The 17,773-nt window shown below is 33.7% G+C and overlaps 1 protein-coding gene across 3 annotated transcripts in view; it reads left to right on the forward strand.

The window, feature by feature from the left end:
- LOC136773112 (calcitonin gene-related peptide type 1 receptor-like) overlaps positions 1 to 17,773 on the forward strand; it is a 153,539-nt gene that overhangs the window by 130,384 nt on the left and 5,382 nt on the right. For all 3 annotated transcript variants that reach the window (XM_066726533.1, XM_066726532.1, XM_066726534.1), the window contains 8 exons: positions 8,747 to 8,853; positions 11,548 to 11,639; positions 11,702 to 11,828; positions 12,249 to 12,475; positions 16,249 to 16,419; positions 16,554 to 16,677; positions 16,999 to 17,040; positions 17,168 to 17,251. In XM_066726533.1, coding sequence (XP_066582630.1) covers positions 8,747 to 8,853; positions 11,548 to 11,639; positions 11,702 to 11,828; positions 12,249 to 12,475; positions 16,249 to 16,419; positions 16,554 to 16,677; positions 16,999 to 17,040; positions 17,168 to 17,251 — 974 coding nt within the window. The remainder of the gene's footprint in view (positions 1 to 8,746; positions 8,854 to 11,547; positions 11,640 to 11,701; positions 11,829 to 12,248; positions 12,476 to 16,248; positions 16,420 to 16,553; positions 16,678 to 16,998; positions 17,041 to 17,167; positions 17,252 to 17,773) is intronic.

Genomic DNA, 17,773 nt, shown 5'->3' on the forward strand with positions numbered 1-17,773 from the left:
TGCTTCCACTTATAATAGACACGCATAAGAGACATATCGTTATATTCAGATATGCATTAAGCTTGAAAAAAGTAAATTTATAATATTATATGTAATTAAATAATTTACTACAAAATATTTCAAACTGTAGCTAATAAAAGAAATATAAAATAAAATTATAGAATTTAATTGCCTGACGTCGAATATGTACAATTTTATTACCTTTTGATTCGATTTTATTTATTGAATAGTCAAGTTTTCCGCTGCAGTATACTCTTCAAAATCAAAGAATATTTTAAAGAAAAATGTGTTATTAAATCTATTGTTCTAAAAATGACAATTTTGGATCTTCCTGGATTTTACCAATATCATTGCAATAACATAATTTTTTTTGTCTCAAATTTAAACTGACTATAACAGAGTATGTTGGTGTTTCCTGCATGTGTAAGCCACCTTAAGGGTTTTACGAACCTTTCAGCCTCGGGTCGTCCTAAGCCCTTTATATTTACTTACCAAACTATCTCAGCACACTCTTCCGTTTTAATTTAACGGATTAATTAACCAAACACACTCAATCACATTTTTCACAAATTACCGAATCCTTCGCATTACCCATTCCCCTGTACAAATTCCTACACATATGTACACATCCCTGAAATTACAGAGTTCTATCGAAAAAAAAAACAAGTTCGTTTTATTTTTTAACATGCAATTTTAACCTACTTAAGAAGGGTAGCGATAAGTTTGCTCCAGTTTGTTTGAAAAGTTGATAGCTTTGTGAAGTGGGGAAAGAGAGGAGGAGAGTATGGGAGGGGTTAAAAACTGCGCGGCATCAATCTTACATTTACCAAGACCAGTCAGGATAGTTACCAACGTGTTGTGGAGAAGTAGCAACGTGATAAAAATACATTGGAAAACTCATCGTGAATTATTTAATACGCGCTGCGTATTTCCTGACTTTTACACAGGCATACATGCACAAAAAAAATCTAGCTCTCATTTTATATAGCGCATCGAAGAAAATTGCGGAAAGTGATGCAGATTCACCAAGGGAGGAATATAATTTTTCAGGAATTCCTGGCCAGAAACGATTTGCATAATTTTCATTACGTCACGTGACACGTTTGCTAATTATTTCAGCGGGGATTCCCATAATAAATAATCCCATAAGGTCTGGCCGTACGGTTGTTAGGGCGATGGGAATGCTTTGCAGAATTTTGCATACAGTGGCGTCTCCAATAGGCATACGTGCTGTGAGTTTCATCAACGTCGGATTAGACTGTCGGCCTTGCGCACTTAATAACGTTTCACAGAGATATATCCCGTAAGGGCTATACCCTTGTTACTCATCTACTTCGAAGACCCGAGTAAGGAAGAGGAGAGGGGGAAACTCTTACCTTATCCATATTCTCCCCATGCCTCATTTCACCCAGAGCCAACTTTCAGAATTCTCAAAGGCCCGTAGTCGTCGTTTAATATACAGTCCACTTCGTATTATTACACGTCTCTTGAAATTAATTTAAAAAATAAAGCTTATCTCTGAAACATCTCGTAAAAAAATCATTATGGCTTAATTGAATATAAATATAAATAAAATAAAAATATGAAGGTGGCACGCATATCATTGAACTAAGTAATCTTACAACTCAACCATAATTATTTCTAACAAAACGTTTGATTAATTAATTTCTATGCTTTAAAATCTCAAGTAGATTCTTCAATTATTTTTTATTTACTTTGCTATAAATTACTTGACATCTGAAAGTTTAGTTTCCCTAAAATTTTAATTTCTTTATTTAAAAATAAGGATTTCTTAGCTATGACTTTGTTGTATTCAATGAGCAATGAGGGATAATAGGAAAGTCGAAGATTTCCATTAGGTGGATTATGTACGTTGGAATATGAGAGGGCAGATTGTCGTTATTTGTCGAGCAGGTTGCTTTGACGTGTAGTATGTACGATGGCCTAGTTGAAGCTACGTTTCCCCTCTAATATTCAAGGACTCTAATAAGCTACCGCTACACTTGCCATGTGTTAACTTTTTCCACGTTGGATAAAAGTGCAATTTGTCTCTCATCGAAACGCTCCTATAGTCTTTTTCCACTCCTCAACGGAATGGACTTGGACGACCCGTTGATTAATCGATCCTTAGAAGCTTTCGTGTCATCCCCCCTCTTCCTCCATCAGAGAAGAATTACCTTGACCAAATAAATCCTTTAGCTTCATAGCCGCAAACCGGACAGCGGCAGGGTAATCTCTGATTCGACCAAACTTACCCCTCAAATCTGCTAATCACTCCCAAAATAAGAAAAACTGTATAAATCGTCTACTACAGTATAATATAGTATGTCTATTCTATAATCCAATGCTACCCACCGCACATTAATCACTGCCTATCTTAGTCTACTATTATTCAACCTATTATCCACCACGTACCTCCATTTTCCTCCTACGTATCTACACGTATTTCGATTTGCCCATTAATAAATAAGTTGCTATATATATCTAGAAATTAACCTCCAATGTGACTAAACAAATTTTACAACTAACCTAGGACGATATTCAAATATATTTTAAAAGGCATAAATATTTACAAACATTACTATTTGTTAAAACAGAGTTTCCAGTTTTAACAGTATATATATAGAAAAGTTATATTGAAGCTATTTTTGACACGGTAGCGTCGGCGGTATTTTTATATGTACTTGCCTTCGAGACACTACCGTGTCTCTTGATTAAAAGTGATCAAATGTCATTCATTTGTAAAATCAAAACTGCATGTTAAATTTTGTTGTGACATTGAGAAAAGAGATTCTATACATATTTTATATTTAAATATTATCCTCTTCGTTTTTTCCTCAGAAGAAAAACATAAAAATACTATTATATTATTTTTTCTCTGCATGGACCGTATGAATTAAAGAGCTAATGTATTTGTGGCTAAACGTCATTAGCGTTTATACTCACATTTCAAACTTCAATTATTATGTATACCACAACGCCGACAGCTCTTCTTATCATATACCAATATCACGAACCTAAATAATTTTCATTATTCTCGTAATAGAGTTGGTCGAATCGGCTTTATAAGTCGGCTCACGATCACGAATGCTATAATATGTGTTATAAACCACTGTCAGCTAAAGCAAACCTTATCGTTAATTTTAAGGTAAACAATAAATTAAGCAAAGAAAGACGAAGAAGACTGCCTAAAACTGTCAAAAATGTAAATTTTGATAGTGGCTCATCCAATAAAAAAAATAAGAAATAATTTATAATAAAGATAGATTAATTCAAAGTCTTTTATATAGTGAAATAATGTTTAATATACTTGCTTAATAAATCATTAATTTCATTAATAAAAATCAAGAAGTTGCTGCACAATATAGAAAAAAATATCTGACAAGCTCGTCAGCCATGTTCACAATTATTTTCAAACATGATTCAGTTATGAAGCATTAAGAAAAAAATAATAATAATTAATATGTTAATTTTGTTTTCATCTGAGAGGAAAGCTAGCTTTCTATTTGGGTTGGAAATCTGCAGAGTCTCTCTCTCTCTCTCTCATCTTCTCAAAGTGCCAAATAAGATTTCATATGCAATTCTGTTCTTTTGAAGGTTAAGACATATTTGCAGACTACTATCTTCAAATTTAATTTCATATTTTAATATATATCCATTTCATTTAAAAATATAATTTTTAGATCTATTACTGGCTATGCAAATATGAATTAAAATATTTCTGGAGAAATGCATTGCCATTTATAATACTTAATATTTTCACGAGATTTGTTATTTTTCAAGCTCCTCGCGCATCCTGCGATTTAAAACTCCATTGCGTTCACAGAGCACCGATCAACTTAATTCCGTCTGCTCTCCGGAATAGATTGTAGCAGAGCTTTGGACTGAATGAAAAATTCAAGCAAATCCCTCGGTGCATTGTAGCACTAGGAATTCAAGACATTCCGTCGCTCATTGTATATGCAAATTCGTTACTTCCTTTTAGTCCAATTCCTCCTCCACCCCCCTCACCTCCTTATCTGTGACCCATCAAGCTAATTGCATAAAAATGGTGAAAATAAAATTATAGTGAATGGAAGGATTCGTGCGATAAATTCTGACGAATGGTAAATAAATAATCTGCACACTTTCATTTAATTTTAAAAGAAACTTGTTCAACGAAAAATTCATGTTTACAAGTATATGCGGTATAAATAAAATGGAAAGAATGATAAAATTGCATTATTAGTACATATATTATCGAGTTAAATAATATGCAGCAAATTAAGCAAACAAGGAGGAATAGTAAGCAGTCAGAAAGAACCAAGTAGCACTATAGTTTTCAAAAGCTACTCGGTGATTAAACTTGGTGTAAACTTAGGAATTCGGGGAACACTCGATATTTGAAGGTGCGAACAATGGTAATTCTCATTTGAGAAATGAAGTTTGCTCGTAGCTGGGAAAAGGGAAGAGTATGCTACAGAAGACAATGGAAATTTTATAATGTGTGTGCGCACGTTAATGTGTTTGATCGGAAAACAAAGCGAATCGTATTCCAGATAGTCGTTCGACTTAGTATAGTGCCTCCTTTTCTCTTTATACTTCTTTCTACTTTCCACCTCTATCTCTCTCTCTCTCTCTCTCTCTCTCTCTCTCTCTCTCTCTTTCTCTTTCTCTTTCTCGTTCTTCAAAGAAAAGCCTTTCAATAAGTGAAAAATAACAAGCACAAAATATAAATCGTTACATTTTCGTCCATCTGTCTATGTCTTTCGAATTTTTAGTAGCAATCAAATTTAGTCATTCATTGGAAAATGGCCATTCGACAGAAAGCATACCAAAGATACGCTTTTAACAATATCACATGTACTGTAGATCGAATTCCTAGTTTTCCTTCAACAAAAGGACGACACTGTACCAAAGTCTCTCCGTGCAGCTATTTACCCCTTTGGTTCATTGGGCCGTTTCTACAGAAATCTCATATCTCGAGTAGCAGAGAATGTGGGTGAATCTGCTGAAGTGTGTGCGTATATGTGTGTGTGTAGGTAAATAATAGTCGATAGAGGAGTAGCTGATCCGTCGAAGTAGAACGAATCGAGCGATATGCCGGCCGGCGTGAAGTACAATCGATATTCAGTAAAAACGAGTGGAGAAGTTTGCGATGTCGACTAAAAGCAGTTAAGAGCTCCTACCTACGGCCAGTTGGCCAATATTGAGACTAAGCTTGAAATTTTTGTCTATAAAAATAAATTCTCGTTCGTCTCGCGAATAGCAAAATTAATTCTGCCGATCTGAAGTCAGCATGATTTGCCTCTCTCGACCGTAGAAAAGAACTTCGCGTTCTCTTGAAAAGCTGGAAAAATTGTAGAGTTGAAATATGTAGCATCATTATTTCGTATTCATCAGGATTAAATTCTTTCCCAACGGTTAAACTGGCGCTGCGATTAGCATTTGGCAGAGCTATTCTAGTCCCATTCATAATTTTCATATTTTTGACTCATCCCTTATGCTATATGGTACAGGGTGTAACAAAAAAATTACTTGATTTTAAAGAAGATTATTCCCAAGAACTTCTTGATCATAAACCTTCGGATTTTACTAAATTAGCAATTTTTATCAAAATTTAAAACAGTTGAATCTGTGATGAATAAATTGCTGGAATATTCGTAACGATTATAAAGACACAACGTATTTGTTCAATTCGTTTTGTTTCACCAGGTATATCACTGAGCGAGAAAATACAGTCGAGCTTTGGTAACGGTACAAGGGACGTAAGTTTCATACGCGATTTAAGTTTTCTCTAGATTTACACCAACAACGGGCAAGAATTTCTCCGATATTGAATCTCCAAGATTACGCGATAGAATTCTTGATCTAAAAACTTTCTCATTTTATTCCAATAATGGAAGAAACGCGAAGTATGCTACGCTGTTTTCTGCGTACAAATAGATGTATCTATGACGGAAATGTAAAAAAGTGACTAAAATAAAATTTTACTGAGTCATTTATGTTAATAAATGGATAGAACTGTTTTATTCCTTGGATATTACGTTCTTTCAGACACGGTTTCCCTATTCATTCTCTCAATTTTGTTATAATATTTTTTTTTTCTTATCGAAATTTATACGCATCCATCATATCTCTCCCAGCATGAGGAAATTTGACACATTTACACTTAAGGTGGAATGAATCTTTCCAACGAATTAGAATTGATGACACTTTATGAATTAATCTCTTTATTTACCAATCTCACAATGTATTCTTAATAAATAAATTTTGTCAAATATTGTTAAGTATGAAATGTGATATTTATGTAACTAATTAAAAATATTATGTAAATATGTGTATTTTATTAAGAAAATTAATTTAATTTTCATTTTTTGTTCATAAACTGTGTAGTATGAAAGAAACGGAGTATCCTTCATTATTGCTATTTTCTTTTTTTATTGGAAAGTACAAATTGTAATTTCAATTATGTTTTGCATTTCATCTCTCACAATGTTATTGTTTACCGATAAGTATTACTATCTTATTTTGACATAAACTGCTTTTTGAATATAATGAATAATTTATTTTTATAAACAAGTTTTAAAAAGAATTAAAGTTGAATCCTTTTTCACGCATATAATATCTTTTACGCGTATATTTGACCGAAAGCTGCAGCCGTGCAAAGTGCACAATAAAAGGTTTTAATGTCACAGGTTTCGTTGTCGTTAGTATTATGATTACTGTTTGTCCAACCACTGCTAACAATAACATACACTCTATCCTATTTCACGATAGCACATAATGGAGCTTGTATTTATCACGATTAATATCATTTATCAAAATCCGACACAATATTGCAATAAAAATTATCTGTAAACGAACAGCTCAGAACAATCATTGCAAATTTGCAGAATATTAATTTTTAAAAAATAATTTAAATGAACTAACTTGATGGACAAGCTTTTGTTACGGTTACATTGTTATTTATAATAAAAACGAAAAATTATGTAGTATAATTTAATAAAATAACAAAATTATACAGGGTATTTCATATGTCGATGCCAAGCTGAAAACTCCCGATAAAGTAACCGATTCTCAGTAGAAAATCTTTATAAAATATTGTTCTTCCATCTCTTATTTAAAAAACTATTTGTGGTTAAAATTTCTTAAACCTCTCTGTTTCTAATTAGTTCGATTCAGTAGAACAACTCCGCTGGAGGTGGGGCATATCAATCTGTTTAATAAATGATAAACGAATTAGCTAGGCCGTGCTAAGCAAAATGGTCGAGTATTGATTGTTATTAATTTCCTTTTATGATATTTCAATGGAGATTGTCATTTATTATCCTGCCTACTGTATTTACTGAGCATTTCAACTAAACAGTTCTCCGTAAAGTTAGGTGTATTAATTACCGTGTAGGTCAGTGCTGAAAAAAAAGAAGACAATTTTAAAGAAACAAATGACGAAAAAGGGAAATGAGATACTCGTGTTTCAGTCAAAAGTCCAATATCTCTTTGCCAAAAAAGCTCTATCTATCGTTCTGTTATTTTTAATTTTTAACATCCCTCCTTCTCTTATAGTGTACATCCAGGCTTTCAGGGCTAGAAACCAGATTTTCTCTTTTCATCCTCGACTAGAACATGATATTTACTAGAAGCGATGAGCTAAAATTCTCTTTTGCTGGATGATATACTTTAATATTCCCTCTCGAAAGATGATTACCTCTTGAGATAACTTCAAATAATAAACACTTTTAAATTACAATCATATCTACAAAACTTTATAAATACTGACCAGAATTCAAATAAAACTAGATTAGTATTTGTTTACGTTTTATTATCCTGAAAAGTAGTCAAAGTATAGGTTTAGTAGTACAAGTCGATAATTATACATATATGGTAGCTAAACGGTGAAAAGGGGATTATATATTATCAGGGAAGGAAACGAGGAAAAATAAAACATAAGGTTATATTATTCGAGCAATTAATTATGATGGGAGTTCTCTGAAGTAATTAACGTTGGGTAAATTTCAATTAGTATAGGTGAGAATGGCTTGGGAACTAATCGTGCAGCTGTAATGACAGCGGACATTAGCTTTCGATCTCGCTAACTTCAATCCTGTCGCTTAATGTCAAGAACATTTAACCGAAATAAAATATCGATTTCACAAGTAGCCAAACCGACTATGATAACTAGGATATCTTTGCCTATATCCATCCAAACCACGCCTTCGTTATATTACAACTGATTTCTTTTTTTTTTTTTTTTAATTGAAATCTCAACAGTCCCGTTAAATTTTTTCCATTTTTAAGGAATTATCATTCAGTATATTTTTGAAAGTATAGTCATAACGGAAAGATTGATAATTAATCGTAATAAATTTTCCTCCTTGGCGATAAAACAATTTTCTCGTTACTCCCATGAAGTTTGATAGAGTTCCTCATTTTCATTTTAAGTCGCCGAGGGAACAATATTAAAGTTCCAATGGGACTTAACCAACGAGGTTAGCAATAAATTGCTTCCAGCGACAGTATTTCTACGTTTAACAACTTTTTGCAACTTTTATCAAGAAGGAATATTATACCTTTGGTATTTCCAGCTCTTCTTAAATTGGTTTTGAATGCTTGAGTGAATCTGGTGTGTGTGGTTAATTAAAAAGACATGTGTGTACGTATGGTAGTTTAAGAAGAATGGAATATCATTGTTACATGCTTTTATATTTTATTCGATACCTGTTATCTTTCATGTTAATCTAAAAAGGTTCTTACATTCTTGTTTCAGTATTCGCACACAAATATTGCGAGTTAAACGGCACATGGTTCCGGCATCCGGAATCCAATCTAATATGGAGCAACTACACCACTTGCGTAAATCTAAAAGATCTCAGTGTAAGTAACAGTAGTTTATCAAAATTCTTCGATTTGCATATAACTCCGATTTCCGATGAGAGCAATACAACTATATTCAAGTTTTTTTAACATATCGTAGCAAATCGATCTTATTATAGTGTCCTTAATTTCTTCTCGTTGTTCAATTTATTATTGAAAATGTCTCATTTTTTTAGGTTTGAATTTATTGTTTTTATTTCAATAATACAGTCTCTTCTGTTATTTGTAATAGATGTTAAGAAAGTGCATAGACCGCTGCTAATCCTTACTTAGGAATAATACGAGATATAAACAAAAAAATAAAAGAAAAAGTACATATATAAAAAGAAATTCATTACAATTTTCTAATTTTTTAATCTAATTAATGATTTGTTGTGGGAAAACAAAATCTTATCGTTATTTTGGAAAATGTTTTGGTAAGAAGAGCTGGCGATTGCAATTTTCATCAGCGGGTAATTATAAGCAGTAAAGTGTAAGGTTTGTGTCGGAAACAGGAAGCATCGCAAGTGCAAGTAAAGGTACAAATATAACGAGCAGCCACAATGGAGCAAGCAAAAGGAGCTTTATCCAAAATGTAATCTGAAAGCGTACCGGGAACCTGACTGGTAATTAAACTCTGTCGTGTATTCGCGACAAAAGCTTTCCATTCCAATACATACAATCCTTAATTATATGCGTCCATTCCTATTAAAAACAATCGTAGTAAAAAATAATTTTCCCTTAGTTCCAATTTTCAAAAATTACACCTCAGCTACTGCTAATTGACCAACCCTTAGAGAGCTTTATACTTCTTTTTTGTCAGTCATGCTCTCCTTCTAAAACCTACCTTAAATTTCAATTTTCAGCACAATTAATTTTAGTTTCTTCGTATTTTTTACAAAATTTATAGTCTAACAAAAAAAAACATGCCCTTTTTCTACACGAATAAATACAGATGCAGTCATCCTCGATAAAGGTCAGAATTGTATAAATTGTCGAAATAATTAAATGCTATAAGATAGTGGTGGTACAATTGGTTAAGAAAAGCTGTATTAGATATATCATATATAGGACAGAAATATAAAGCGATCTCTTAAAGGAAAGTTGGTCAGCTATAATGGAGTATTAAATCTGTAAAGCGATACTGAGGGAAGCGTTTCGTGGTTGCATAATTTGCTTGAAGCATGCAATCGAAGTACCGCAATATTGATCATTTAACTGGCGTTAATCCGATTATACATGCTAAGCGGCAGTGTCCCGTTAATCTTAAGATAGTATCCAGCAAGGACCGCGATAGCGAAGACCCTATTACACCAAGGGCCTCTTGCCTCATGAATTATTTAACCCCACCACTGATCCACCAAAGCTTTTTCACTTTAATGCGAAAAGAAGGATACGATACCTGAGCGCAAAACGTTGTTGTCTCCCTTCAAATCAAATTTTATTCTCTCCTCCCTTCTCTCCACGAGAAATTTTTTCTAAGAGCAATTTCACCGAATACTACTCAGACCCCACCACCGAGCCTTCCACTTTTTTCTCTCCACTTCGTTTTTGCTCATCCCATGTCAAATAGAGATAAATCTCTTTCGAAAAAAAAACTACTACTCTCCGACTAATCCAAACCAACTTCAGCTCGAATCTCTTTTGATCTTTCTCCTTCAGCTTCCTCGAATTTCCACGAAAGCTCCTTATGTAAAATTAAAAAAAAAGAATTACCTCGTCATGCATTCCATGCTTGAAATTTGGCAAGATTGCAATTTACCAGAAGAGCCTTCTCAATTCTTAATTTATTAATATTTGCACAGTACATACAAGTTTTCGAAGAATTATATTTTTTATATAAATATATATAAAAACTACGATTATCTTATGTCGATCTGTTTTGAAGGACATTATTTACGAAGAATTTTTGCCATGTTTAGGGAATAGTTATGAAATTTTGCAACGGATATTCCTGAGGTAAAAGTCGTCGAAGAAGGAATATAACCGAGCTTTATCTTAGTTCTACCAATCCATTTTAGTCTATCCGGGTAAAATTGGAATTAACTTTCTATTAGTAAGCTGATACTAATTTATACCCTTTGCTCTATGCGAAATCTCAATAATTCTCCGATCGGAGATCGATTATTTTCTGATTCGATTGTAATCAAGCATCGAATCGCTATTGATAGAAAAGCATTCGGTAGTAAACAGACGAGTGAACGGTTTGTATCCGATCGACCTTCGCTTTTAATTCCAAACGTTAAAAGTGTCTGCCAATCGAGCAAAGTGCTCGCTCAACAGTTGTTTTTACCGAACTTTAAAGAGCCAAGACTCATCATCTTTAATGCTCCTTTAGGAGTTATTTATTCGCATTGTTCACATAAATACCCGAGCTACAAAATCAAATCTAATTGCATGAGCTAAATTTATGAAAAGAAGAGAGAGCTAAAATCAAATACCCTTTAAAATAGACTTAAAGAATGGTCAACGATCTGTATACAAATAAAAAAAGTCAATTGTGATTACAAACTAAAATTCGGACTTTGGTGACTGGTGCTTTTATTCTTGAAACATCACACGTAACAAGTACCAGAGACTTTTGTATAAAGGATCTATAATTAGATTTAATTAAATCCAGCCAACCACTTTGGAGTTTAATGAAAGTTTTTTGAGCTCGTTGAATACCAAACGACCCTCAATGCATAATTAATCACGATAATTTTCAATTTACAGTGGCAGCAAAGGATCAACGCTACTTACGAGACTGGATACGCAATATCGCTGGTCGCTCTGCTGCTATCGTTGCTGATCCTCTCTTATTTCAGGTATTGATAAAAATGGCTAAGTTAAAAAAATGTATATATAATTAAAAATCTGTCTCTCTCAGGTCGCTCAGATGTGCAAGAATCACTTTGCACATGAATTTATTTGCCTCGTTTGCCTTAAACAATGCACTCTGGCTAATTTGGTACGGATGTATAGTGGCCAATACAGATCTGCTATTAAACAATGGCGTAAGTACACACACTTTACTCTTGCTATTTAAGAGAGCTCCTCGAAATGTTTCTCCCAGACGAAGCGCGTTACGATAAAATTATCATTTAACTTTTTTTCTCCATTCCAAAGTTTCGCGTGATGGCATATTCCGAAATCAAGTTGAAATCTCGCGAAAATTACCCCAAGAATCCAGCAGCTATTACGCGATAAGCTTAACACGCTTGAAAGAAAACTTAATGATATAGTTCTGGCAAAACCTGAAGTGATTTCGTAAATAAAATTGAATTCCAACAACTAAAGTTTCGCGTTAATTTTTTGCGACAAGCATTCAGTTAGAGTTGCACGATTAACGAGTGGTATATAAGATCACGTCAAGAGCGTTCAATATTATAATATTTTATTCCAAGTTTACGAGGAATTGAATATTTTGCTTTCAGATCATTTGTCGTATGCTCCACGTGTTACTCCATTATTTTTTATTAACGAATTACGCGTGGATGCTATGCGAGGGAATTTATTTGCATACGTTGCTAGTCAGTGCTTTTACGAACGAGCAAAAATTGGTGAAATGCCTGATGGCGGTAGGATGGTCGATACCAGCGATTGTCGTTGCGGTCTATGCATCACTGAGAGGTACGAGCGACGATCCTCTTGATACTGGCCAGTAAGTAACCATTTTTCTCATCTTTTTATCATGTCATAACGACGATGTACACCATATTGCTGATGTTTACACTATCTTTTGCACAGATCACGTTATCTCATTTATGTAAAGTAACTTCTACGTTTCAAATAATATGGATCCAAGAGAGGAAACTATAGTGTATTTAATGTGACAGTAATTTAGCTCCTAGGAAATACAAAAATGCTCGTAGGATGAAATTTTTATATTCTTTTGTTTATTTATACAATATTCAAAACATGTGAGTACCCTTATATTAAACAGAAATCATAGTCCAGAAGTAAAAGCTACACAATTATAATATAATACCGGGCGTTAACGTGTTAAGAAAGCATTAAGACTATGTTACGTTGAAAATGTGTAGTTCGTGTGACACGTAATAGGCATACACTTTTTGCGAAAATTATAAAAAAAAAACAGTCTATTATTGACATGCAAGTCAACAAAATTAAGCACGAAAACCAGAGTTAACGAATGATCTGCACACTTTCTACACTTTTAATCAGGAGTATATTTTGGCTTTGATATACTTATACACAATTTTGGTAAAAAGAGCAAGAAATATGAGCAAAAACAAATCGATAATTACTGCGTTAAGAAGTAGAAAATTATTCATACAAATTTTGCAAATCAATGAATTTTGCAAAATAATTTTTTTTTCTATACCATTACAATCAACATGTAAGCCCTCAAATGGAATCGTTAAAATTCAGTAAAGTTACCAGTAAAATTAAATGAGAATGCGGAATTGAAATATGTATGGTAATTTTTAGGACTGAGTTTGATCCGGCTGCATTATCTTAATTACTTTTTGGATAGTAAAATAATTGCAATAAAGTTAATAACAAAATTTTCTCAGACTCTGTAAGGAAACTTTGTACTCTACGTTAAATCTGCGGTAAATATAGCATTCCAGTATCTTCCTAAGGGAAGACATATTTCCGGGTCGCTCCTGAGGAATCTTCCGATATTTTTTTTCAAGTCCCGGAAGATCGTAACCTCTCGTAGAGCAATGAAAAATAAAATGGAAAGGATGATGGGGCGTAATCTTCGTCACGGGAGTTATTGCTGTCTCCGTGATTAACAAAACTAAATACTTTTGTGTCGTGACGATATTATAAAGAAAAACGGAGCCGGAAACGACCTTTAAACGCGCTTCAATATTTAGTGAGTCTGTTGTTATAATATTTTAAGTGTCATTTTAATATATTAAAAAGAAAATATCATAGAAAAATAAACACTTATAATGCTAGATTTTTAATAACAGCCATCAATTTTTTAAGCAATTTATGAATTTTAATCACTCGTGAAAAATAAATTTTTTAATATGAATAAACAAAGAGGATTTTTTAAATGTCATTACGCGGCGTGGAATTGTCACACGGCACTACGCGACAAGAATTTCTTAAACGCGCACTTTCACCCTATAAAGCACAAGGTCAACCACTACACAAAAACAAAACAAACAATGTTAATCGCTTAAATTCTACTAAAATAATTTTGTATAGTTTCTTCAAATTTAAAATAAAACCACTGATACTTCCAGGCTATGACGATCACATAACACACGTGCCACGTTCTTACGATATTCGCAAGTTTTTAAATTATTATATTGTATTTTAAAAGATTATTAAATTATTATTTGAGAATAGTTCCAATACACAACACAATCACACCACACGCACTGCGCACTGACGATATTCACCACTACTTAAGTTATTAAACTATATTTTAAAAGATTATTAAATTATTAATTGAGAAAAGTTTAAATACATTTCATAAATACTCCACACGCATTAGTCACCAAGGATATTCACGACTTTTTTGATATTACACTGAATGTTAAGAGATTATTTAGTTTAAAATTGAGAAAATTGCGCATACACAACACAAACAGGGCACACATGCGAGGAACTGACGCGATTCATGATTTTTGAAGTTATTGCACTGCATTTTGCGAGATCATTTGGGTTAAAATTGAGGAAAGCACGAATTTCGGTGAGATTATTGATGAAAAGTGGTGAAAAGAGCACTCGCGCGCGATAAAAGTGAGAATTCCGGCCGCTTTCACTCGCAGGCAGAAAATTCGAAAAAACCGTTACAACGTCGGATTCGAGAAATAAAAATAAACATGGCTGAGGGATATGCGGGAGCGGGAGAACCAGCTCTGGAAAAAGGCGAAACCGGGAATAGTTCCGTTTTCGGATTTTCCCGAGCTGGTTCTCCCGCTCCCGCATATCCCTCCGCCATGTTTATTTTTATTTCTCGAATTCGACGTTGTAACGGTTTTTTCGAATTTTCTGCCCGCGAGTGAAAGCGGCTGGATTCGAATTCTCACTTTTATCGCGCGCGAGTGCTCTTTTCACCACTTTTCATCAATAATCTCACCGAAATTCGTGCTTTCCTCAATTTTAACCCAAATAATCTCGCAAAATGCAGTGCAATAACTTCAAAAATCATGAATCGCGTCAGTTCCTAGCATGTGTGCCCTGTTTGTGTTGTGTATGAACAATTTTCTCAATTTTAAACTAAATAATCTCTTAACATTCAGTGTAATATCAAAAAAGTCGTGAATATCCTCGGTGACTAATGCGTGTGGGGTGTTTGTGTAGTGATTTCACTAATTTTTTTAATTGGAATATTTTACTATACTATTTAGGATAAACGATTTATGTACTTGCCGCCATTTTTTACGAGCAAAGCTTGTTTTTTAAAGGGATTAAGGCATAACAGAAAAGTAATTTTAACGATAAACATGAAGAAGGTATAATATTAAATTAAAATTAGTGCAGTGCGTTTAATGTATTAAATATTCATAAATTATTATTTTAATTTGTCAAATTAATATGTATAGAGATAAATGTGTACTCTTACTAAACCAGTTCAAAATAATAAAAGAACTAAATATAATGATCAACAATCTGACATATGCAAAATTCACCATATTTATATGTTTCTACAATTTTATTTTAACGTTTGAACTTGATGAATGATTGATAAAAATTGTTTAAAAATACGTGTCCACTATCATCCTTTAAAATTTGTCCTAATGTCATTGTGACACATTTTATATAGCAAGTTTATAAAACGTACTATTAAAATATTATATTAAAAAACACATCAAATAATTAGGAAGAAAACATTTTACATAAAATTACAATAAATAATTTGTCATCGTGTAACGAAACCATTTAATTAACCATCCTTTGACGAATGTATCGATTTTTAGAAATGACAATTAATATCACATTCTCATACAATTGTAAAGAATTTTCCTGTTTTACCATATCAAACATTTACGTAATGCATAATCGAATATACGAAATGAAAATTAGCGTGTGTTGGGATTACAGTTGAAAAAATCACGTGACAGCTGTAGACTCTACCTGGTTTTGCCTAATCAACCAGATTAGGGGTAAGCTAGGATTTTCTCAATCTCTCACCTCCTTCCATCGATAAAATCAAAAGCCCGGAAGCGAAAAAACAAAAATTGAGCTTAATGGATGGCAAAAAAGGATCTCCCTCATTTTTCCACCCACGCAATTAATTGGTCCAATCATTAGCGACTCATTCGCCAAACCAATTCTCAGCTCTCTGCCTCCCAATACCGCCACAATCATCACCCTCGATCAATGAACAAAGTGTACCCAAGCCCTACAATCGAATCTCTTGTGAAAATAACTTGTCAGAACGTGAAAAGTAATTGGCTTGTCCCAAATTAACTGCTAATTTTAATTGAAAATAATAATTTTCAGGTGTTGGATTAACGAGGGAAATTACATGAATGTTCTGGTGTATCCCGTGTGCCTTTCGACGGTGTTGAATTTGGTGTTTCTGTTCAACATCGTTCGAGTTCTTTGGATGAAATTGAGGGCCGGGCCTGCCATTGGAACGAGACCATCACGATCCATGCTGCAGGCTTTCAAGTAAGCGCTAAGTCATCGCTTTTAACGACCAATCGATCATCCCCTCCCTCCACACGATCTACAACTGAGAAATTGTTCCAGAAAGGGCTCCAAGAAGCTCTCGTTGCTAAAAAAAGGACTTATTTCTGTTGCAGGGCAACGGCACTTTTAGTACCTCTTCTAGGACTGCACTATCTGGTCATTCCGTTCCGGCCATCAAAGGGTCACCCATGGGAGCAGGCTTACGAAGTCATTTCAGCCATTACTGCCTCTTTTCAAGTGAGTCTTGCCTTTAAAAATCCCAACAACCAACCCCTCACGAGTATTCCAGTGCCTAGCTCAACGAGCCACTCTTATCTTTTTAATATTCACCGATACCAATCACAAACTACTCCAATGTCATCGTAAAACACTTTTTACTCCGAGATAAATTTTCTTTATTTTCAAACATGATTTCCAACGGTGAAATTTGAAGCTTTTGTCGTTTAATTGGTTTTTAAGCGAAGAGATTTGTTGAATTCTTCGGTTTTAATGAGGCGACACGCGATATCCATTTAATGATTTTAATTGGTCGGAAAATTAAGGAATATTTTATTGCAGGGACTCTGCGTTGCTTTCCTCTTCTGTTTCTGCAATGGTGAGGTAAGCCAACAATACACGTTTGATAAGGGTACTGTGTATCTGTTTATACTGTTTATTGTGGTCTCTATTTGACTGAAATTGTTTGGAAAGGACGAGAGGTGCAAGTTAATTTGCTCTTATCGTGCAGGTGATAGCGCAGTTCAAGCGAAGATGGGAGAGGACCGCTTTTGTAAGGACGAGAATCAACTCCTGTACAGCCACAACTGTCTCGGTAGGATCCTTTAAAATTCTAAAACGCGTTGTTAACGATCAAATTCCACATTCTCTTCATTTTTAAATCCTAATGTTCATTTGCTACCAACAGTTTCTTTATTCTTCCTTATTTTGCAAAGTAAGTCTGTATATAATTATACTTGAGAATGCACAAATTTTTGGGTAATATCTTGAAAAAGCATCGTGTCAACTGCAGTTTTAGATGTTCGCGATTTGTCTCAAAATTTATCAATTTAATTCGAATCCTAACAAACCCCGTGCCTTTTTCCCTTTTAGCATATTTACCTTTTCTGCCCAGTACAGTTAATCTAGGGCTTGGCAATAAAACGTCAATATAACACGAATACACACCATCTCTCACTTTATTAATAGTAGAATACAGACTCGTAATTTTTATTATGCGTAAAATTAAACGATGCTTCTCTAAAGTTTATACCCCCTCCCCCTTAACAAAATCCTCTATCAGAGCTCGTAATAAAATCTCTAACTATCGTGTTTCTGTGTTTGCAAATAATTACTA

The sequence above is a fragment of the Prorops nasuta genome, unplaced genomic scaffold, assembly GCF_024137725.1.
Source record: "Prorops nasuta isolate Cenicafe-Biocafe unplaced genomic scaffold, Cenicafe_Pnas_1.2 PNAS00004, whole genome shotgun sequence".
Taxonomy (NCBI): Eukaryota; Metazoa; Arthropoda; class Insecta; order Hymenoptera; family Bethylidae; genus Prorops; species Prorops nasuta.